The 22,604-nt window shown below is 49.4% G+C and overlaps 1 protein-coding gene across 1 annotated transcript in view; it reads left to right on the top strand.

The window, feature by feature from the left end:
• The first annotated feature begins 454 nt into the window (after positions 1–454).
• The window catches only part of rassf1 (Ras association domain family member 1), a 35,146-nt gene continuing 12,996 nt past the window's right edge, over positions 455–22,604 (top strand). The window contains exons 1-3 of the mRNA XM_088916882.1: positions 455–1,578; positions 4,247–5,137; positions 16,892–17,010. Coding sequence (XP_088773008.1) covers positions 4,813–5,137; positions 16,892–17,010 — 444 coding nt within the window. The 5' untranslated portion in view covers positions 455–1,578; positions 4,247–4,812. The remainder of the gene's footprint in view (positions 1,579–4,246; positions 5,138–16,891; positions 17,011–22,604) is intronic.

Genomic DNA, 22,604 nt, shown 5'->3' with positions numbered 1-22,604 from the left:
ACTGATTGCAGAGCAAACCAGAGGACACAAGAGCTCTACACCGAATCCCTTAGCCATGGTGTAGCATGACTGTGTATATATGTTTGTGGATGTTGTGATACTACAATGCGTACAGTTTGGTGTTTACTACACACCCTAATGGAACATGACTACCTGTAAAACATCTCCCTGTAAAAAGAAACTTCTAACATCGACAAGTAATAAATAACTTTCATGCACTAGTCAGGGGAAGTTATTTTATTTTTGCATCTTTGTGAATGTTGTTCTCATTCCCTCCAAAAAATTCTGTTTCGTTTCTGTCCGCCAGTGTTTATTCCAGTATTACAGTATACAGACAGGGCGATGTCTCGCTATTATTTTTTTGTGCGTGTGTGTGTGTGTTGGATCTTTTTGTCGACACTTATTTGACACCCCTAATCGTTTATTATAGCTGGTTTCAGCGTGTAAGCGATAAGAGGTTGCAGGACTAAACCCGTTCCCAGCACCAGCCCGGGAATAGTTAAAAAGTACAGATTGTGTGCCCAGCGCCCACCCTCGGGTACGACCCCAGGACGGAAAGTAGGACTTGATGCTTAAGGTGGAACCTCGTGGAAAACCCTTTGAAACATCAGTTTTTGCAGACGGCTTGCATTCGACACCAACAACCGGGCTCTGCGCGGTCTCCGTATCTCGCACATGAAGGCTTTGAATGTTCCTCCTTCTCTCTTTTTTTTTCCCTTTCGCAAACCGTCGCTGAGACGGGACACCACACCTCCTCAACCCACTCTCTACGGAAACTTCAGCGGATTCCTACCAGCATAACAGCGCCCGGCAGATCGCGCGTCGCCTCTCCGTGTGACCGCCGCGACAGCTGCGCCCAGCTCCGGGCTGGAGCACATGAAGACGGCTGCGTGTCTTCTCTCCGGGCTCGTCCGTGCAAAGTTTCGATTTGTTCCTTTTCGGCTGTCCTGCACGGAGGAGAAAATAAAATCACATGAGCGCGGGCAGAAAAGGGGGCAGAGCTTTCGGAGGAAAAAAAAAAGGGGGCTCTTTCGTTCGTGTAGCGTTTTTCTGCTTGCATCTACTTTTCACGAGAGAAAAACCGTTTGTTCTCCGTGTTTCAAGACAATTACTTTCTGTCCTCCTTTCAAGCACCAGCTAGACAGTGCGTGGACAACCGAAGGACCGTATGAAGCTGCCAGACCTTCAGAAAATTCCCTGGCGGTGTTTTAAACCGAGGAGCTCGTCCTGCTACAGCTTAACTGCTGACAAGCTGCGTCTGTGGTCGCAAACGCGTTTAAGGAGTTAACTCGCTTCGCTTGCTCGCTCTTGTTAGCTGGGGGAAATGGACTGCGTTAAATAAAAATACATCTTTGGCAAACTGTGGACGACTGTTATCTTTTTTTCTTCTGCTCCATTGCGACCTTCCAAGGTTGCCGGCGACAAACACGAACTCTTTTTTTTTTTACATAATAACGGAGGATTAGTATTCCAGATCACGAAGGGCATTTTAAATTGCTACAGCGTTTGCAACTCAACAGTTTTTGTTCCGCTGTAGCCACGCCTGTGTGTTGGTGACCTAGATCGAGTCTTGCCTTGGTAAGTGGTGTGTCCCAGCTTACATCTTTACATGCATTATATATTTTTCGGGGACGACTTGAACGCGAGGTGTATTTTTTTTAAATCACGACGGTGAAATATATATATATTTTTTAAAAAAAGGCTGTTGGAAGTTCGTGTGTTATCCAGCGCTTGAAAACAAGCGGGCTCAGTCTCGACGCAGAGAGAGGTCTGAACTGATGCTGAAGACTTCACACTATGAAAGCGGTTGCAGTTGTAGTTGCAGTTGCAAATCCCCCAAAATCACAGCTCCGGACAGAACTTCATATCCGAGTGTAAACGATTTTTTTTTTTGTTCAGGGAGGAGCAGAAGCGCGATTCATTCCGAAAACTAGAAGTGGTCGTTCCGCATTTTCGGGTCACCGTGTTGGCGTGAGCGGTGCGGAGGAAAGCCCCAGATGGGGACAGCTCTCGGAGCAGCTACGCCCAACTGATTCCCTTCCTCCCGAAGGGATCATTGATTTATTTTCGCGTTTTACATCCCGCTCAGTTGGGAAAAAAAGTTTTTTTTTAATCTATGACCTTTAAATGTAGTTTAAAATGTAGTTTAAAATAGTGTGAGCGCCAGAAAGTGTTTTTGTTTTTTTCCTCTCATGATAAAATTCACATGAACGAAGTGTAGCTCGAACTATCAGCGCGGTGTCCCGGAGTCCTCATACCGCCCGCACGGCGGGGAGATGGGGATGTTTCAGCATCTGCGCTTTCCCTTTAAAAATTTGGGATGCGCCCGGCGTTCAAAATGCGTTTCCCACGGATGGGGCTGCGGCTCGTCTGTTGCCTTCTGTCCGGAAGAAAATAACCGGATTGCACCCAAGCGGTTAAAATAAAATAGTCGAAGCTCCGATAACGAAAATCTCCGGAGAGCGCGGTGGCTCAGTGCATAGATAGAGGTTTTACATTCACTGTTGGAAGCTTTTTTTTTTTTAGTGTGTGTTGGGGGAATACTAGTCTAAACGTTTCTATACTAGTGGCGGAACTGAACGGTTTTTTTTTTTTTGCACCAGCTTGTGGAGGATGCTTTTCCTACTTGTACAGCTCGGACAGGCTCAGCCATGGGCGCCCCTAGTGTGGGGCGTGCGTGGCCCGTGGAGGACTGTCACCCCCTTTCTGTGCTCTCGGCTTCCCGGTGGCGTGGGCGTGGGGCGCGTGAAAGACGCGCTGATCGAGTCGGAGTTTCCCGTGAGCGGAGCGGCGCGCAGGTGGCACCGCGGTGCACTGAGACGTCAGAGCACAGAGCGCATCAGCATGGCGAGCGCGATTAAACCTCGACCTGTTCAGCCTTTGTCTGGGTTATGTCCCAGGGTAAATATTTTCTGGACTAAGTCGCAGACTCATATTAGAAAAGAAACCAATATTGATATTTGTTTTGATGAAAAAGACGTTATGTTAAGTTTCAGCCCCATCGAAAACAATATTAAAATTTCGTTTGTAATAAATTTAATGATTATAATGGCGCGTTATTATATACATAAAATGAAGTGGTCTGGGAAGAACCCTTTGAGCATTTTAAAATGGGTGTAAGGGGGTATTTGCAGACTATTTCGAAGTGCAAAAATATGAAAGCGGTGCGGACCCTATTTTTATTTAATTTGTTCAATCATAACTTGAATTAATGTAGTAATATGTACCCCTGACGATCTTTTTGTCTTGAATTGTTATGTGTACTCTCGTTTGTATGGTAATTTTTGTTATTCTGTTAAGCATAAATAAAAAGTTTTTTTAAAAAGTGATTAAACTTCGACAGCGCATGAATGCACTGTGGATACGCGTGAAAGAGCAATATACTGTACAAACACGGTAAAAAATGCATTATCAAATGCATTTACAAAAAAGAGCATTTCAAAGTGCGCAGAAGAGCATTTTCCTACGTGCAGCATGACAAAAAAAACAACAGATCTCAGTGATGTGTGCTTGAACTCAAAACGCAGCACAGAATTGACTTGGTTTCCTGGGTGTGATTCTCCTTCTTCGGCAGAAGCGCCACCTTTCTAGCTAGGATGCTCTCCGTGAACGCTGCCGTCAGATAAATGCGCGATCACTGAAACCGTTCAACCAGGGAAGTAAATTGTGTTACATGTTACAGTGTTCTCCCTATTTATCAGTGTTGTTTATCACTAGGAAGTCCCGTTGAAGCATTAATGAGAGTAGAGAATTCTAAACTAGAATGCGTGTTGCATGGTTCATCACAAGGAGTAGTGATTAGGCCGCTGTACTGTGCTTATAACCAGGAGGTTGCAGGTTTGAATCCTGCACAGGGTACTGCTACAGCTGTACCCTTGAGCAAGGTGCTTCGTTCAGACCGCTATGGCACATTGCCTCACTGTATAAACAGACGCAATTGTAAGGTGCATTTAAATAATGATCTTTATCCTGCGAGACATTGGATTCCCAAAGACACGCACACAAAGGAAGGTTTCCTTTGTCTGACAAAAACGTCAGAACACTGAACAGTTTTGAGCGGCGTTGTACCAATGGCTGAGAGACCCGGTATCTCAGCAGTGACTCTTGCCGTGTTGTGGGTTGGACTATCGTACTGTCCCTCGTGTTCTCCGAAAGTCCAGAATCTTGGCGCCTGATAGCTTTTGCTTCATTGGAAACGTCTCTGTTCCTGCGTCTTCACCGTGAGTCTTCCCCTTTGTTTCCCCAGTGAGTCTCTCCCTTCCCTGTGGAAACCGAGAGCGTCTTTCCGAGCCGCGCACCGCAGAAGACCGGAGACCCTTACCGTTTGTGGAACCCCGTCGAAGCAATCCCAGGTTCTGGGGGGTCTCGCAGATCGACCATGCAGCAGACCCCCACAAGACTGACAAGACCACTGCCGGGAAGCCGTGTGCGTGGCTGGAATGATGGGGCTGGTGCTATGTGAAGTGACACACCCGAGTCACGTCCTGCGCACTGGAGCATGACCTGAAGACATCGGTGGACTTTCCTGGCTGTGTCTCCTATGGGTTCCAGAGGCATCTTCGGGGGCTCAGCTGTGAGGAGGAGAAAAGACAGCGATTGCACGAATCTTCTACCTTCGTACACTGACTGAGCTGTTACTAAGACATGGACGCTTTCTGTCTCCCAGTCTTGTCCCGTGGTCCAAGCTAGCAGAGTGTCTGCCCGGCTTGTATATTCGGAAGGATCCATGTTTAGGATAAATTCCGGCTGCTTCACGGTGTTGGTTTAGAGCCTCTCGCTCCAGTTCTGCTTTCAGCCTGGCACTCACCCAGCATGTCCCAGGGCGAGCTGATCGAGCTGCAGGAGCTGTCCCTGGAGGACCGCATCGAGCTGGCCTCGGAGCCGCCGCCGCTGCCGCCGCCTCGGACCCCCCGCCTGGAGCGGGTCAACGCCCTGCGCATCAGCCCGGGGAAGGTGCCCGAGCTGCTGAACCGGGTCAGGATCATCCGGCTGCTCGGCGAGGGCGGGGACCCCCAGCTGACGGAGGAGGCGGGGGAGGGGCATGACTTCCAGCCCTGCACCCACACGCAGCCCACCTGGTGTGACCTGTGCGGGGACTTCATCTGGGGACTGTACAAGCAGAGCCTGCGATGCACCCGTGAGTACCGCTCACATGAGATCAGATAAGGCCACTTGATGAGCCCTATACCATTTCTTGTATTAGGAATTTGTCTTTTCGCAGACCCCAACTTGCTCTCCATGAGACACACAGTCAGGGAGAGAAGCTTGGGGTCAGAGCGCAGGGTCAGTCATTGTGTAGCGCCCCTGGAGCAGTTGGGGTTAAGGGCCTTGCGCAGGAGCCCAACAGAACAGGATTTCTCTGCCAGCCACGGAATTTGAACCGGCAACCTTCCAGCCACAGGCGCAGATCCTGAGCCACTGAGCCACCACTCCACCCAGGTGTGACAGCGTAGTCATATCTGGCCATGAGTCCTCCTCAGAGATCGCCATCGCATGGCTTCAGAAGCATGCCTGAGCCCAGGAAGTGTGCCTGCTGTTAGAGTGGCGTGTCTGCAGAGTTACCTTACGCACGGTAACCGAGCGCACAAGCTCTCTAAAAATAATTCAGAAGAGTGGTGTGGTCATAAAACCATAGCAAACTACTTGAGCTGGTGCTTGTGGCTCTTTAAAAATAAAATCTTTATTGTGATTAATTAAGCTTCCACGTGCTTGTGCTGTAAATGCACAAGCCTTTTATTAATTGTGCTGGTTTACAACTAGGTGGGCCCTCTTTCTGAATATCTAAATGCACCAGATACCGTATTAAAACTCCAGGCTTTAGATGTGAAGGATTTGTGTTAAAGTGCTCTTTTAAACTTGTTGATTGTTTTTAAAATTGCTCTTTTATGTTTGTTGACAGCCCAAAGTATATGAGGGCATAGGGATTTAAAAGCAATTTTTTATTTTAAAAACTCATACCACACTCACGGAGCACTAAGACACGGAAAATAGATTTAGATGATACAACTTCTGTGGTGTAATATTCACACATGTCCTGTACTGGTCTGATAGTATATTAAACGAGAGGAAAGTTCGAGTGAATGATTTGGGCGACTGCAAAACAGGGCAGTTTTAAGATTAAAACCATTTAATGTAGAAACAAACCAGGCAGTGAGCTGAAAGTCTTCTCGCACTAATCAGTCAAGTTACACAGCTTCCACCCAGACCGTAAATACAGGTGTCAAAACCAGCTTCAGTAAAACAGAGCAATGAACCTAAATTTCACTTCAGTTGTGTGCTTGTAAAAATGTAATGTTGGGACGGAACAAGCCTATTTATAAGAGACGAGAAGGCTGCCTTTAGCTGTTGCTCTGATTAACGTATCGTGCATCTTTGACCTTACGAGAAGCCTGTTTCAGTGCTGACTGGTGAGCCCTAACCTTATTTTATCAGTTTCCTCAATCCCTCGATTATCTCCAGCTTTCGCAAGACACATTTCCTTCCCCCTTGCTGACATGGCTGCCTCAGCACACCAGCCTTCTTCTGTTTGTGCAAGGAGGTGGAAATAATACCATGCGTCTGTTATTGAAGCTAATCGCAAATCTGAAAGAGCTCTTGCCTTTCTCCCGTCTTGAGAGCGGAGAAGTCAAGACAGATGCTCGCCCAAATGCACTGGCTGATCTCTTCTCAATATCGCCATGCTTGGTGAAAGTTGTTTTTCTCATTTAAAAAGTTGTCTTTATATTCTATATGGTTTGCAAAGCTGTCAGAGTCTTGATGGACCTGTAATTTTTTTCAGGACTGATTTTGTAGCTTTAAGCTACTGGCAGGGTGAGTCTTGCAGGGTCCTGTATCTCAGCTTTCAGATTTCTAATGAGTTTTGTTGGTTCTAAGATTTTGTTCACCTGTACCAAACATAAGACTTCGTCTGGGAGAAGCCATTTCCACACTTTTATTTGCCTGTTATGTTAACTAAACATAATATGTTCCCCACACACACGCATAGAGACTCACACACCCTCGTTCCTGATTTTGGTATTTTAACAGTCTTTGTGAGAAGACAGGCTCTGGAAGAAAAGGCTGACGTCACTTCTCTTTAGGCTTTCTGGGGGAATCTTTTGGTTCCCTTTCCCTGTCTCTGTGTCGGTGAGTCGCGATGAGGCGAGGAGTTCAGCAGCACAGTGGCTTGGCCCAGGCGTGCAATCGCGTCCTCCAGCACGCTGTGCGCGCGAAGCTGTCTGTACCCCGCGAGGGGAAACCGCAGGGCCTGGCCTTCACTGTGCCTGCGGTTCCTCGAGCGTCCCCCCACCCGACTGCAGCATCACCTTGAAATGTGTGTTCCTGAGGCCCGCAGCAGGCAGCAGGGGAGAGACCATAGACGAGCGGAACATGGGTCTGTTTTAAGGAGATCTGCAGGGTACTATGGGCCGGGCCACGCGCTCGGGGAGATGGCTGAAACCCGGATAGGCACCTGTGAGGCAGGTTTGGCACGTCTGGGCGGTGAGGTTTCAGAGCTACGCCAGCCTGCTGCAGAGGCGAACGCCTGATCATTTTTTAAAAGTGAGCGAGACCGGGCGGCTAGTCTCGCATCGCTTTTTTGGGCGAGAAAGAAAGAGATAAACCAGGACCATCCGAGAATCGAAGGCCAGGGGCCAGGGGCGCCCGGAGACTGGCACTTCACTGCGAACGCAAGTTTGGAGCGGAGCGGGGCGAGACTTCAGCTCCCCCGGCGAGTCGTTTTTCTGTTGCCAGCAATCCCATCTTTCCATCCGTATCGGCGGTTTCCAGCTCCGCTTCGGCTGGGTGTCGTGTGATTTTTTGGGGTGTTTCAATCTTTCCTGGGCATGAAATTCCTCTCGGTTTCCGCTCGCTTTCTTTGGAATAGAAAGAGCAGGTTCCCCCTGGGCAGCTCCCGTCCCGTCTCTGATCCGGGACCCCGTGACTCCAGCAACGGCGGCCAGCCGGCGGGACAGCTGTGTGCCAGGCAGGGATGAGCCCCGTGCCCTGCCGGTACGGGGGATCTGTAGAGAGCAGCGTCTTCCGTGAGCTGGCAAGGACTGGCTCTCCATGGGCGTCAGAGCATCGAAATTGCTAGTGCTGAAAATCGACTTTTGGGAATTCCAATTTCTCGTGGCAGCATTTTCAAAAGTTGCGTGTTTGAAACTCTAATCTCCAGGTTTTGAAAACGACTGCAGTTTCTGCGTGTCTCTGCATCTTATTTGTCATGGGGCTGCTGTCGCTGTGGCACAGCCGCCTTTACATGTTAGTCAGCGGCCCAGATATATACGCAGGAGACTTGCTCTGCGGTTGTGCTGCCAAATGGGGAAACATCTAGTTTCCTGGAAAGTTCTCTTTCGGTCTCTTGCTCTTTTAGCTTGTGCTTCAGGAAGCGTGGAGCTAAAGCTTATTATTATTATTATTATTATTATTATACATTATTAAATAGACTCCATCATGGAAAATCAGTGCGGGGACAACTCCAACACCAGCTGTGTGCATCAGACTGTGGTCAGAGCAGTCCTGCAGCCCCGAGACCTTGAGGAAGCAATGTGACAGCAGGACTGCGGGTTCACTACAGGGCCTTTGTAAACATCCAGAGGAAGTCCAGTGGCCGTCCTTGTCAGGAAATGCCAAGACAAGGCTCTCGAAACGGAGGACGCAGATTTGTACGTACTGAAAGAAGAAAACAGTGACGGCTTTTGTCTGGTGATGCCTGGTTTGGGGCTCCTGTGTAATGAGCATTTCGTTCACTGGGTGAGAGGAGACAAGAAGTGCAGATTTGATGCGCCTGACTGGAGGTGGATTCGCCCGACTCCTGCAATGTGCACGGATTTAGAACAAAGCCTTCAAATCGGTTTGTCGTGCAGCACGGTCAGGAGATGGTCAGGTGTAAAACAAGAAGGACAGGAGACCCAAGAAGCTGTGTGAGGCCAAGGCACGGTCTAGGACTGTTGCCCGTAATACTCCCATATCTCACGCAGACGTGCGTTTGCGATGACGCCGTGGACGGCACCAGCACGCGGAGAACGAGTTGTCGCCGTGGTGATCAAGGGAAAAACATGGCTGCTCCTCCACCCAGATATTAACTGCGGGGCGGGGCGGAGCGGAGCGGAGCGGTGGCTCTGTGGCTAAGGATCTGCGTCTGTGACTGGAAGGTTGCCAGTTCAAATCCCGCAGCCGGCAGAGGAATCCTACTCCGTTGGGCCCCTGAGCAAGGCCCTTAACCCTAACTGCTCCAGGTTATACAATACAATGGCTGACCCTGTGCTCTGACCCCAAGCTTCTCTCCCTGACTGTGTCTCCATGGAGAAAAAGCTGGGGTATGCGAAAAGATGGATTCCTAATGCAAGAAATTGTATAGGGCTAATAAAGTAACAGTATTAACTGCTGTTCACAGATAAAAGCTGCCTTTTCTTTTCATTAACATTTTTTACTGGCTGCCGCAAGGCCACACAGCAGCTTCCCTTGCATATAAAACGTCACACTGGAGTTAGAATCTGTCCCCGTTTGACCACAGATCTGACACCTTTTTTGTGTCTTAACCAGACCCTCCTATGTTTAGACAGGGTGAAAAGATGCCGCTATTTTTAATTGCATATTTGCAGATTAAGAAGTAATGAGCTGGTTGCTAGCCCTTGGGTGATGTTATGCAGTCAGCAATGGTTTCATTTGCTTTGTTTGCATTTATTGTCTGCACCTCCGTTTCACTGCGTGAGAACATGATCTTTCTTAATGAAGGTCAGAGTCGCTTGTGGTCAGGTGACGCTTTGACAGGTCTTGAATTCCTCCCTCTGAGAGGTGTTGCTGTTTCCTGGTGTCTGTGCGTTTCTAGGGAGGGACAGGAAGTCCCAGCCCCCAGCAGGCCGCGTGAGGGATGTGGAGAGGTTCAGGCGTTTGCAGACTCTGAGCAAACTGCGGTCCTGTCGGCGTTCGCCGTGGGTGCCCATTTGCACGCAGCCTGCGTTTGACCCTTCAGAGTCCTCTGTGATTTCCTGTGCCTGGAGCGCTGCGTCGAGCTTGCAAGCCTGCTGCAGCCTCATTTCTATGGCTTCCAGCGCCTGAGCGCAGGAAAAGGGGCACAGCTGCTGCGCAGGTTCTCCGTGCTCAAGTGAGCCCTTCGTCTCCCCGGAGAGACTTCAGGCAGGCGTTATCATCAGAGCCCACGCAGCACCTTCACCTGTGGGGAGATCGGAGTGTGGCTTCCGATGAAGCAGTTTCGCGTAAATCCCAGCGTGGGTAGTGATAAGAAAATCCTCCGTCATTTCTCACCTCCTTATCTGACTGCGGTCATTACCGCTCAGCCCAGATGCACACCTCTGTGTTCATGCTTGATCGAGCAAGCGCACTGTAATAGTCAGCATAAATGCAGTCGCCAGTGGGGCTGAATTTCTGAGCTGTCCAAAAACTAGAATAAGTGACATGATAATAACAACCATCGTCATTGTTTTAAAGAGCACCTTCTAAATGATATTTCAATCTGACATTGTGACAGTGTAACCTTAACAGCTGGTTTCAGCTGGGGGGGGACTATTTGTAGGTATTTTGAATATTGTGTGAGTTTGGAAAATGAGGATGTACCCCACTGTGGGAGAGGATTAGGGTGGCCCTAAGACTACCGCTGCTCCCCCTCCCCCATCCCCCAGAACCAGCTTAGACGCCCCCCAGTCGCACCAGTGACTAGGACAGGCCGTTCGCGCGAGGAGTCCAGTGTCAGGCTGCACAGAGCTCGTGTGCTTCAGACCGGCTGGCAGCAGAAGCTCAGTGAGCAGGTCTGCTGTCCAGTGTGCTACCGGAGAGGAGAAGGCAACACGGAGCTGCCTCTCCATAGAATTTCATTGTATGTTTTTTTATTCATTCTCATGCTTTTATGTGGCTTTGCCTCTGTTTCTGCTGCGTTTTTTCCCACAGTGGAGCACCCCCTAAAATATTCTGCAAAAGAAATCCAGTTATTAAAGGATTAACTATCTGAGCTGACGTGCGTCTCTTTCCTAGGGAGGTTTTTGTTTTTTTAATCTGACAGATGAGAAATACTGTAGTGAGAGCAGAGTCATTCTGGGTCTTAAAAAGACCTAATATCTGACCTAAAACTGCCACTTTTCCTCGTTTTTACACAGTTAGCCGACACATTTCTAGGGGTTTTCTGTAAGCTTTATTCTTCCATTTTCCTCTCTGGCTAGTAGCAAAGAACGCCGTTTTATTTTGTGACGGAGTTTTATAGGGAAGCTCAATGGCAGACCTTTGCGCAGAACAGCGGCTCGATTTATTTTCACTCTGGAGTCGTGCTTTTCGGCAGCTTTTTTAGAAAAATGGCATGTGGTTTATAGAGAGAGGCGTCGGTGTTGTTTACCACTTGATGTCTGGAGCTGCAGATCCAAACAAGAAACAACAGCAACCCCAGGCTAAAGCCTGCACACTGCCATCCCCGCGGCGCTCGGCTCGTGGGGCCGAACCCGAGGCAGAAAGAGGCGCCTGCCTGTCAAGAGAGTCGCTCTCCTCCGCTCTCAGCAGATGTGTACAGTCCGTCTTCCGTGTGAACGACCACTTTACTGTTCCATCCTGCGTTGAGAGACCATGGGGTGGCGCTCCTGTATCTTTCAGGAGAACAGGTGGCGTGGATGGGGGGGGGATGTGGCTAAGAGGATTAAAATGGAACGCATTTGCTGTTTCATTCCTGGGAATATTCCACCGAGCTGCAGGCGAAAGTAACAAGAAAAGGGGGGAAATTGAAGCATTTGCTGGTTTGCGTGGAGGGGGTGTGCCGTTGAGACACAGATACTCTCTGTGATGTGCGCACAGGGTGGCGCGAGGAGAGGTTTCCTCTGCGGGTGTCCCGTGTTGAACTGGAACAGCAGTAGCAGCGCAGAGGTGGGATCGCTGGGTTGTTTTTTTTTTTTCCCCAAAATAAACTTTATTGCCCCATCTTCCAGTGAGAGTGTACCCTGACAAAATCTAAAATCTCTACTAAAAAAAAAAAAGATCTTAGAAAGGTGATTGTCCTTTTTCATTCCCTTTGCTGTGCAAGCAGTTTCTGGGTCTGGATTTGCACGATAAGAGAGTCCCTCCAAGCCCCACCCCTTGCTGTGGTCCATGTCTCTGTCCCGGCTCTGAAACTGCGGCTGTCCAGTCCTCCGCAGGAGCTCAGGGAACAGGGATTCCCTCTTCAGTCCAGCTCCCTCGCTCCCCGCTCTGGGTTGTGCTGGATGAGAGTGTTCCTTGCCTTCCACAGTCCTTGTTTTATCAGGGACTCCAGTAGGCAAAGCAAGTACTGTTGGTGCCAGCCCCAGCAGGAGGCACTGGTGACTGAGCACCGCTCCGGATCCCGGGAGCTGCACGGTGTTCTCCATACTGCCCCCCACCGCTTTGGCGAAGGGGCAGCTCCAGAACACGTGCCCCTGCGTCTCCTCGGGGAAGCACGTGTCCCGGGGGCGTTCCAGGTTCCTGGAGGGCGAGTGTCTGTAGGGGACCTCCCCGGTCTCCAGCCTCTGGCGCACAGCCATCCGGTCGAGGGTCTTTCCCAGATTTCTCTGGGAACCCGGAGCCTCTCTCCTGTGGGCAGCTGCCCTCTCACCTCTTTGCCAGGGAGGAGAGCCGTGGGACTTCAAGGGATAATGGGAAGGACAGGATAAACGGGGGCTGGGGGCTTCAGTTGGGGAGGGTATTTGGATCTCAATCCAAAGCTCTTTGCTTAGATAACCCCCTCATACAAACACACTGAACACATACTGTACTAAGACACGTCTTTCAGGACATAATGCTTCCGAGCGTCCTACATTATTGAGGGTTTGGATTTGCATTAATCTCAAACTGGGTTGTTAAATATTAAGGCCCTCATTTCAACAGCTTGTGCTCTTTTGGAGAACCAGGCCTTTCAGCTCTTGATGGGGGGGATGGGTGTTTCACAATGAAGTACAATGCTGTACTTCCCATCATGCAACGAAGTCCCTTTCAGCCAATCGGGAAGCCAGGATTCTCGTATGGGTCGAGGTGCCCACTAGTGCCTCCCGGAACAGTGCAGCCACTGTGTGCCGAGAGGCCAAGAGCCCTGGAGTCTTTCACCTCTTTCTTAAGCGTTGCTGTGCAGACGTCTCCCACGCCTGTGTGTCAGAGCTGTGTTGTGGGTATCTCAGAGTGCGCACAGAGAGCAGCGACTTCCTGACCTCGCTGGCATGAGCCTCCCGGGCGACTGACTTGCATGTGGTTTCAGTAGTCTGCGTCAGACTGTCACTGTGCTGTCTTTCAGCGCGTCCCCAGACCCTGCAGACATCGGACGCGTTGTGTAATTGCCGAAGAGAGCAGAGTTGGCGGGTTTAGAGCGGTCTCACGACTGCGCTGGTGTCCGTACGTGGAGTGAACTTTAATCCACACGCTGCAGGTGAGCCAGGTGCGCCGGTGGTCTGTAGATCAAGCGACCGGATGGGGCGCTCGCTGAGGAAGTTACGCTTCCAGAAGGTCTTGAGAAGTGTGTGAGAGCAGGTCGGCACCAGGGAGGAGGTGCAGCTCTGAGAGAGAAGAGGAGGGGGCTGTGGTTAACAGAGCAGAGGGTGCTGCGAGAGAGGTGAGGGTTTGAGGCGTGCCTCGCTTCTCTGCGCACCCTGCACTGGAACTGACGCATTCTTGCAAAAACGAAAACCACCCTCTCGACACTTGGAGGTGAGTTGAGCGAGCTGTGGGTCTCTTGACCCTCACCTATGACCGAATCGCTCTCATCGCCTTGGCCGATGGTGTCTTCCTGTTTCCTGTGTCTTTTTCAAGACTGAAAACGAACCGTCTGATGCATTCTGGACACCCTGTGCTTTAGTAGGGTGTCTAGTACCCCAGTGTCCTGAAGCACACACCAGCTGTCAATCCGTAACTGCCGCCAGTCAAGGTGCTACGTTTTTGAAGAATTTTGTAGGTTTTTGGATGATTAATTCTGATTATTTGTGTCAGCTGTAGTGTTTATGTCTTAATCCATTCTGCGGCCGTGCCTGTTTTCTGTGCCCCCCACCCCCCACAGAAGCAGAGGGGGTGTACATGTACAAGTCACGCATTTGTCATCATCACACTTGCAGGTTTTGGGTTCGAACCCCAGTATTAACACCCTTGGTCGGTTCTCACCCAGTAGTAGTAAATGTGTTTTTTTATTAAACTTTTGTTTAAATTAAATTTGGGGGAAAAAAATTGTAGCCCTCTCCAGTTCCAGTTTGGAACTGAGGTCGGATCAAGTGTCCAGATGCAGTGAGGAGGAGTAGGGGGGGAAATCAGGCTCTCTTTGCTCTGCTGTTTTTCACACCTCCTGGCTCTTCCTGCAGGTGCCCAGGAAACCACCAGGGGTCGCTATTGCCCCTCCCTCCCACAGTGCCCCAAGCACTTAGCCTTCACTAGCAGAGAGATCGGGAGGTGATGGGGATTTGTGCGCCGCTGATGGGGAAATTGCAGCCACTTTTATCTAAGGACATTGTCCAGATCCAAGATATCTGTTTATATTGTGCTTGGTCCACAGTTTATTTGGCTGAACCTCGAAAGTGTGTCGTGTGACTGTGTGCAGCACTGTGTGCAGTGCCTTCTGTTGACCTGATGCCTTGGCGTGTCTGTCGCAACAGGAATTTGTTGTGTGCACTTTGTTGTAAGGACGTGCCCTTCGCCCTGGGCTGGACTTTTGAATTAGCTGGTTGTCCTTGCTGTACTATTTCATTGCGGTGGCCAGTGAAACAACACAGAGAAGTTGCATGTTTGATGTGATCAGTTGGTGTTCTTGTGCTTGGAGCGCGGAGTTGGCGCTTAAATAGCCTGCACTCATCTTCTGAAGCCGACTGTGGGGGGCAAACAGGAAGAGGTTTAAAAGGATTCTGTAAAGGGCAGCATGGATGCAAACCGTTGTTGCCTCAAAGGGCTTGGGTGCTGTCTGTGTGGAGTCTGCATGTTCCCCCTCTGTTCACATACGTTTCCTCTGGGTGCTCCAAAGACATGCTAGTAGGTCGACTGGCCTCTTCTAATTCTTGTTTATATTTTTTCTTTTACTTTTTAATATACTTTTTTTTTGTTTTTGTCTTTATCACCATGCACAGCACCCTTGGGTTAGGAAAGGTGCTTTATAAATAAAAGATTGTTGTTGTTGGAAAATTGGCCCTGTTGTTCATGTATGTGTGTCTGTGTGTTGGACTTTGATGGGCTGGAGCCCTGACCCGGGTGTAACCTGCCTTGAATTTTGCTTGCTTCCCTGTGACCCTGTATTGGTTAAAGCAGCTGGAAAATGAATGGACGGGATCTGTAAACACAGCGCTGTCGAAAGCGCCGTTTGCTCTTTCTGATTATGATCACGCGTTGCCACTAGAGGGCAGCGCAACCATGGAGGTTACGCTGAAAAAACGTTTCTTGGCATTAGGTAGGAAAAAAATAATAGCCGGGTTAAGAAACGGAGACTTTCTCCGCTCCAAAATAACGGGGACAAACCTTGAAAGACATAACACAGTTTGCACGGTTAACAGACCTTCTGGGCACAGGAGCAAAGCTTCTGGGAGACAGTCCCTTTGATCTACCCGCTAGATTGAAGCTTCTCATGACTCTTGTCAGCGTCAGCTTTATTACCGCTAATCTTGCGGTTGTTTTCAGAAGTAAACACGCACAGCCAGAACACCCAGAGAGTCGTGTCCTGTCCCAGTGCTCATCTGTAGAAATGTTTGCACACTTTGTTACAACCTGAGCCAGTGGATGGCAGGTTAGTCCCTGTTCTTTGTCAGGGAACAGAGCAGATAAAAACCTCTTTGAAGCATTGTCTCACATCCTGTCTTAAGATGTCGGGTCGCTGTCATCTCTGTCTTGTGACTTCTTCCCCAGGCAAGGTGCATCCTGTGCAATACAGGCTGATAAAACTCTTTTCCCTGAAAGTCCCACCCTTCCCGGAGGAGCTGGGAGTTCGCGATGGGAATGAAAACACTGATGGGCAGCGTTCCAAGACCCGCACTGTTTCGGAACGGGCCTCCCCGTGTCCCGCGCTCCTCGCTCGCCCAGCTCAGGCGGGGTCGGATTTTGCCCTCCTGCCTCTGCTGTGCTCCAGCGCCGCGGTTCGCAGGCAGCGTGGCCCGTGTGCTGCCATTCCGCCCACAGACTTCGAGCCTGCTCTGTCTCCGGGCGAGGCGGGCGGGGGCGTGTGGCTGTGCTTGTGCGGGGTGCTCATGATGAGACGAGCCTGATGCAGAAGGAGTACCTGGGGTTTTCCTGAGTGTTTGTTCAGCTGTTTTTTCCCTGGCATTTCAACAATGTTCCCCTGTGTTTCATTTGCCCTGATTTTCGGCGGTTAATGCTGCAACATCTGTTCATTTACTGACCTCCTACTCCAGTCCAGAGTGGTGGGAGAGCGCACACACACACAGACAGACACACACACAGACACACACACACACAGACAGACAGACAGACAGACACACGCACACAGACAGACAGACAGACACACAGACACACACGCACACAGACAGACACACAGACAGACAGACACACAGACAGACAGACACACAGACACGCACACGCACACAGATAGACACACACACACAGACAGACAGACAGACAGACAGACAGACAGACAGACAGACAGACAGACACACGCACACAGACAGACAGATGCAGACGCACACGCACACGCACACAGACAGACACACACACACACTCAGCCTGGGCCTCAGGAGCCGCCACCCTGCCCAGTTTATTCCGTTTGACCCTGTTTTAAAATGAGCTGGACGGTGCTTTCACAGTGATATACCACGATAATGTTCTGCAAGGGCTGGGCTGTAAAAATGCATCGCGTGTGGGTTTGTCTTGTGAACTATCGTGCAGTCTTATCTGGCACCTCTCCGGGGGTACTGTGCTGTATGTGGTCCGTGTGCGGGGTCTGACACAGCCATGTTCTCTGACCACAGTGCCCCTGTTTGTCTCCCAGACTGCAGGTTCACCTGCCACTACCGCTGCCGGGCTCTCATCCAATTAGACTGCAGCTCCAAGCGCGGCGCCGACCAATCAGACGCCGCAGAAGACACCATAGAGACAGACACCAATGTGGTATGGAAAGCTACAATTACTCATGGAAAAAAAGTAACACAATTACTGATTTCAAGGTCCACCGCTTTGAAACATAATAACTGTGTCCTTTTTTGCATTGTCTTGGTGGTCTTGTGATCGTCAGCCTTCTCCTGTGTGTCACCAGGGATATAATACAGAATTGACAGTATATGGGAGACCAGAGCTTCACACAGCGTGATTTAAGAATGGCGTCTAGCTTACATCTAAGCAGGCATGCAAAGCACAGACGTCAAACAAAGAACAACTAAACATATTCATGCCCTTGATTCTAAACTGTGCTTTTTTAATGCTTTTATTATAAGGAACAATAAACTCACAAACAAGAGGAGGCCATTTCACCCATCTAGCCCATTTGGTAGTTAGTAGCTAATATAGGGTTGGTTTGTTCTGTCCTCCCACCACCCTTTGTGTAAAGATCTGCCTCCTGTTCTGTGTTTTAAGTCTGCTCCCCTGCGGTTTTTCCTAGAGTCCTCTGGTTCGTGTTTCACTGTTGTTTCTGAAGAAGTGAATAGGGCTGACTTTGTCATTGTCCTTCGGGGTTTTATATCACTGAATTGAATAAGCTTTCATTGTGTAATGTGGTCTCATTCTTGGTTTCCCTGAGTCACTGTACCATGCTTTTTTTCTTTCACTCTGTTTTTGCTTCTGTTGCATAGTGTGTTGGTTCTACAGTGTTGTGCCGCATGTGAAAAGCACTCGGAACTAAAATTGAATTACAGCTGTTGAAACATGCACTTGTCTACACTGAATGTCTCCCTGAATTTGATCAGGGTTTATGGGGGGTGTCTTCTCGTTATTTCCCTCAGGGGATGCAAATCAGATCCCCTGAACGTCTGTCACCTCCCACTTCTATCAACCTGCCCTGCTCTGCATTTCATGAGAAACGACTCCCTTTCAGCTCATCTGCTGTAACAGCAGCTGTAGGACAATGGTAGGGCCCTGGACGTGTTGGTCTGACACTTGTCATACAGGCAATAGCTGCAGGTAACAGCCGTCTTTTTTCAATTAGATTACTATCGTCGATTTCTGTAATGTGTTCTCGCCCAAAGCCATAAACGCACGAGGAGAGAAGACCGAGGAACTGCGGGTGTCCGCAGATCTCATCGGCAATCAGGGACACCTGTGCCAATACAGGTCTCTGCAAAGTCCAGATTTCATACATTGCGGGGATCACAGATCACAGATCACTGATCCCTCTCCGATCCACGAGCACTGCAGCAGTAAAGCACTGGCTGCCTCAGACAGAGCAAACGGTCTGTTGTCTCTGCAGGACCCGACATACTGATAGATTGAGAATGGCCGTCTCTGTTGTTGACCACTCCCAAAATACATGCGCACATTGCCTCACCATGTCTGTTGAACTTAAATAATAATAATAATAATAATAAAACTTTATTTTATTTAGCGCTTTAAAGGAGGTGGCTTCTCAAAGCGCTTTACAGAATGACAACAACAATAAATAAAAAGAATACACAAGATAAAACACAATTACAATATAAATCAGTCGCTCTGTAAGCAGTAAGCGTTAAAAGCATGCAGAAGCCCATTTCTTGTTGAAATACCTTGATGTACACAACACACCAGCCTTGCTTTCCCATTTACATATAGGCATAGTATGAAGCAGTGCAGTGACCTTGGTTAACTTGGGCATTTTGATTACAATACGCATAAATAAGGCTGGATCGAATCGAACCAGGCCTGTCGCACAAGCGCTTAAGCAGTATTTCGAGCAGCCGTGCTAGGAAGAGCCTGTAACTTCAGGCAGCGCAGGTGGGAGGGTTAGCAAGTCCTGCTGTGCATTTGCAGTTCACGCAATTACAGATGTCTCTGTGTTTAGTTTCTCTTTTTATAGTCTGTTGATTTCTAGGTCTGCGTCCCTGCTGCTTGCAGTGTGCACAGGCCCGTCATTTATTTTAAATTCAGACGAAGTGATCTACAGGGCGGTAACTATTTTGAGAAAAGGCTTTGTTCATAATTTTGTTTTTAATTTAGAAAGGAGCCCGGGGTGCTACTGAACTGTAGATTTAGTTTCTGGAATTTTCCAGGCGGGCCTGAAATCTTGTCTTTGTTAGACGTCGTGAGACATTTCAATGAATTCCACATGCCAGCCTAGAAAGCTGTATGTATTCATGTATATGTTCACAAAGAAAGAAAATGCGTGAACTTAAAGCCGTTGTTTGCCATTATTAAATCGTTTTGTTGGTGCAGAATTTGTTGGCAGGAAATAGGGCTTCAACAGTGTGTTCTGGAGAAAGACTGGTAAGGGGGATATTTGGGAGTGTGACCCTTCATCATCTCCTGGGATTGGGGTTAAGGGCTCTGGGAGCTGAGTGGCTCCATGTACCATCTGTACAAATGCCATATTTTATTACCTACCTATTGATGCCAGGACTGAGCCCAGGCACAATTATCACTTAAGTGTCTCCAGCAGTAGCACAGGCAACTGGGGAACTGGGGAGGAGGAAAAAGGGGGGTAACCTAGCAACCAAAATGGGCTGGCTTGATGATGGAGTCCCCCCGTCGCCGGGCAACCGGTCTGGATTGTTAGATGGCACGTGGAGGGTCGGACGGAGGTTGGCGTCGGGGACAAAGGCGCTTATTAGCCGGCACAAGAGGCCCTTGGAGCCGGAGCGAGGGCTTGCCAGGGCAGTAGACCGCGGAGAGCGGCGGACGGGACGCTGGACTGGTGCCATGGCCGGGGTGCGGGGAAGGAAAGAGATTTGAAAGTGCTTTCCATCTGTAGGACAGAGAAAGTCAGCCTCGAACAGAAGGCGCTCCCCCGTAACCGGTCATGAGCTGCCACCTGGTGCAATCTCAAGAGTATCTAAAAGTGTCGAGGGTCCCTGGAAGAGTTTCTTTTACGCGGGTACGTGGCCTGGTGCACAGTGACACGGACACTGAGGGAGAGGGTACGCCTGTTGGCACTTTGATGCCGCGCCCAGAGGCTGATGGGAAAAGGATTCGGCCCACATGAGAACTCATGCTGCGGCTTTTTTACTATCCCTCTGCTCTCCCGTCAGCCTCCTCTGCGCACCGGTTCTTGTCTGAAGGACACGGAGGAGGACCTGAAGATAAAGCTTGGCTTTGGGAAAAATGGAACGTTACGGAGAATAGATTGGCGACTGTGTTTAACATCGTCTTTGTAACCCAAGATTTCTGGGCTTTTTTTAATGGCTTCGGTCATGCTTTCCTGTTTTCAAGAAACGCTGGTTTTTCCAGCCTCGTTTCAGTTCCTCCTGTCCTTCTCTTATTTGGATATACTTTTTTTTTTCAAAAAAGTTATTTATATCGAAACGCTAGGGGGATGCTGTTGAGGGAATGAGATCTTTGGGTGAGATTCGCCTCCGTCGCGGTTACCAAAAGAGGCATGACCTCATCTGTGTGTTTTTTTTTATTCCTTTGAATGTAAAAAAAAACCCAACCCAAACCGTTTTTAACTTGATCGCATTTGAAACTCTTCCACGAATATGTACGGGGGAGAGACTAGCGTCTGGTGCGTTAAAAACATCATCATGTACTTCAGTTCTGTCCCACAGAGTGAGTCAATCACGGTTTTTGATTCAGCACACAGCAAGCATCGCTGCAGTAGTGCATTTCCAATAAACGTGTCATATTAGTCAGAATCCGACCCAGTCGGGTGCTGACCCAGTGGGTTTCTGATGTGGAAGACGGGCTTTCAGCCTTTCACACTACAGCGGGCGTTTGGTGTGGGCTGTCTGGCGTCTCTATCTGATTAATGGTTCCTGTAAGAAATGTCTTTTTGAGGGTTGGTTCATGCGCTGATCTTTTTTTAGACTGCGGTTCTCCTACAGCCTTGCCGCCTACCGTTTAAATCGCTGATAGCGTCCTCGTGTGCTCTCTGGGTAACCAGGCGCTTCTGCTCTGACCAGCGCAGACAGACTCTCTGTTCATGCCCCCCAGCTGTGGCTTTGAAACGGCTGCTTTCCTTGAGGATGAGCACCAGGACCAGCTGAAGTCACGCAAAAAGTGATTTCGAGCTTCCATTCCAAGCTGCGCACGTTAACAAGAGGTACCACGCGTACGTCTGCCGGTGTTACATCTGCAAGCCTCACAGAAATGCACCACAGCAAAACTAGGCTGGACTGTTTCATGTACTCAAAATGATTGGCTTCACGGGCGTGTTTTTCAAAGGCCGAGACGAACTCCTCGGCTTTGACGAGTTGTTGATTTCCCAGTTAGGCGACGCCCAGCGCTCGTTCCTCGCTGTAAAATCCAGTCTGGTGTGCATCCTCTGCGTGCCGGGTGTAGACTGCTACTGTCCCAACATGGGAGACAAGTTCCTCAGGAGCTCATAAACATATAACACGTATGGCACTGATACAATACAGCAACTGCACAATACCGTCACACAAAACAACATTCAGCAACATCGCTCAATCAGAACTCTTCCAGTACCATAAGATTTTTAAAATAAAACACAGCTTGTAAAGACTCTGTTCCACGATCGGATGCTTTTAGGTATGAAGGAAGTAAATGCTCTCTTAAGTCTTGTGCTGTTGCTCTCAGATCTGCTTCCCCCCCACAGAGAGCAGGAGAGTCTGTTCTAAAAGGAGTGGATGAGAAGGGGTCATTTTAAGATCTTATGTGCGAGATTAATGATGTGTCGCTTCGTTAGACGTGTTATTGAGCCCACGGATGCGCCGGTTAATTTTGCCACCAACCCCGATCACGTACTGTAAATATCGGCGCTTATATCGATCACATCATAAGGCGCTTGTATCCCTCCGGGTGTAATAACATGGGCAGTGTGTTCATGGCGCTGGGATGGAACAGTGCTGTAGAAATCGGGTGATGAAGACATGCAGGTTTATTCAAATTCTCCCAACACGTCTTTTTTTTGTACTTCGGCAAGCACACCTTTCTTTCCGCCGGTGTGTCTTGTTGTTTTGCAGTGCTGGATCGACTGTAAGGTCGACCGAAAATAAAACAGGAGCGCTGGTCTCTCCTCCCTCTGCGAGTTAGCGAGCGAGCGAGCGGACGGTCGCCTTTCCTTCTTTTTTTTTTTTAGCGAGGCAGGAAAAGGGAGTGGACTCGAGTCACTGGGGAGCTGGAATTTCCTTTCCCCGTCCAATGAGGGAGTGGCTCTGGCGAGCTTGTGTATTTTCCAATCTCAACGGCCCGGGGAGGGGCAGACGAGAGAGAGAGAGAGAGGGGCAAGCTGAGAGTCTCTGCCGAACTGCAACGTGGGCGAGAGACCGGGCAGCTCAAACCGAAAGAGATCAGAGGAGAAAGAGGCAGCCTTCGCGGTCGGTGGCAACAAAAAAAAACAAAACACGCACACACACAACGAAAGAGCTGATAGATTTCCCGAGTCGCCGTCAGAACAGGATAAAAACAAAAAAGAAACCGAACTCTAAAGGTTGAAGAAATTACCCGTGGCGAGTATACAGTAGCAGTTGTCGCAGCCGGCGTTGCAACAGAACTTTACTTTGAACTAATTAAGGGAGAGGGGTCCGAGGGAGAGACTAGCTCCGTGCATAGCCTAGTCGTTGTCGGGCGGCGGTGGCGGCGGCGATGCGGGACGGGGGCGGCGAGGAGCAGCAGCAGCAGCA

Source organism: Atractosteus spatula, chromosome 5 (genome assembly GCF_055471065.1).
Source record: "Atractosteus spatula isolate fAtrSpa1 chromosome 5, fAtrSpa1.hap1, whole genome shotgun sequence".
Taxonomy (NCBI): Eukaryota; Metazoa; Chordata; class Actinopteri; order Semionotiformes; family Lepisosteidae; genus Atractosteus; species Atractosteus spatula.
This window is presented reverse-complemented; position numbering and strand designations above follow the sequence as displayed.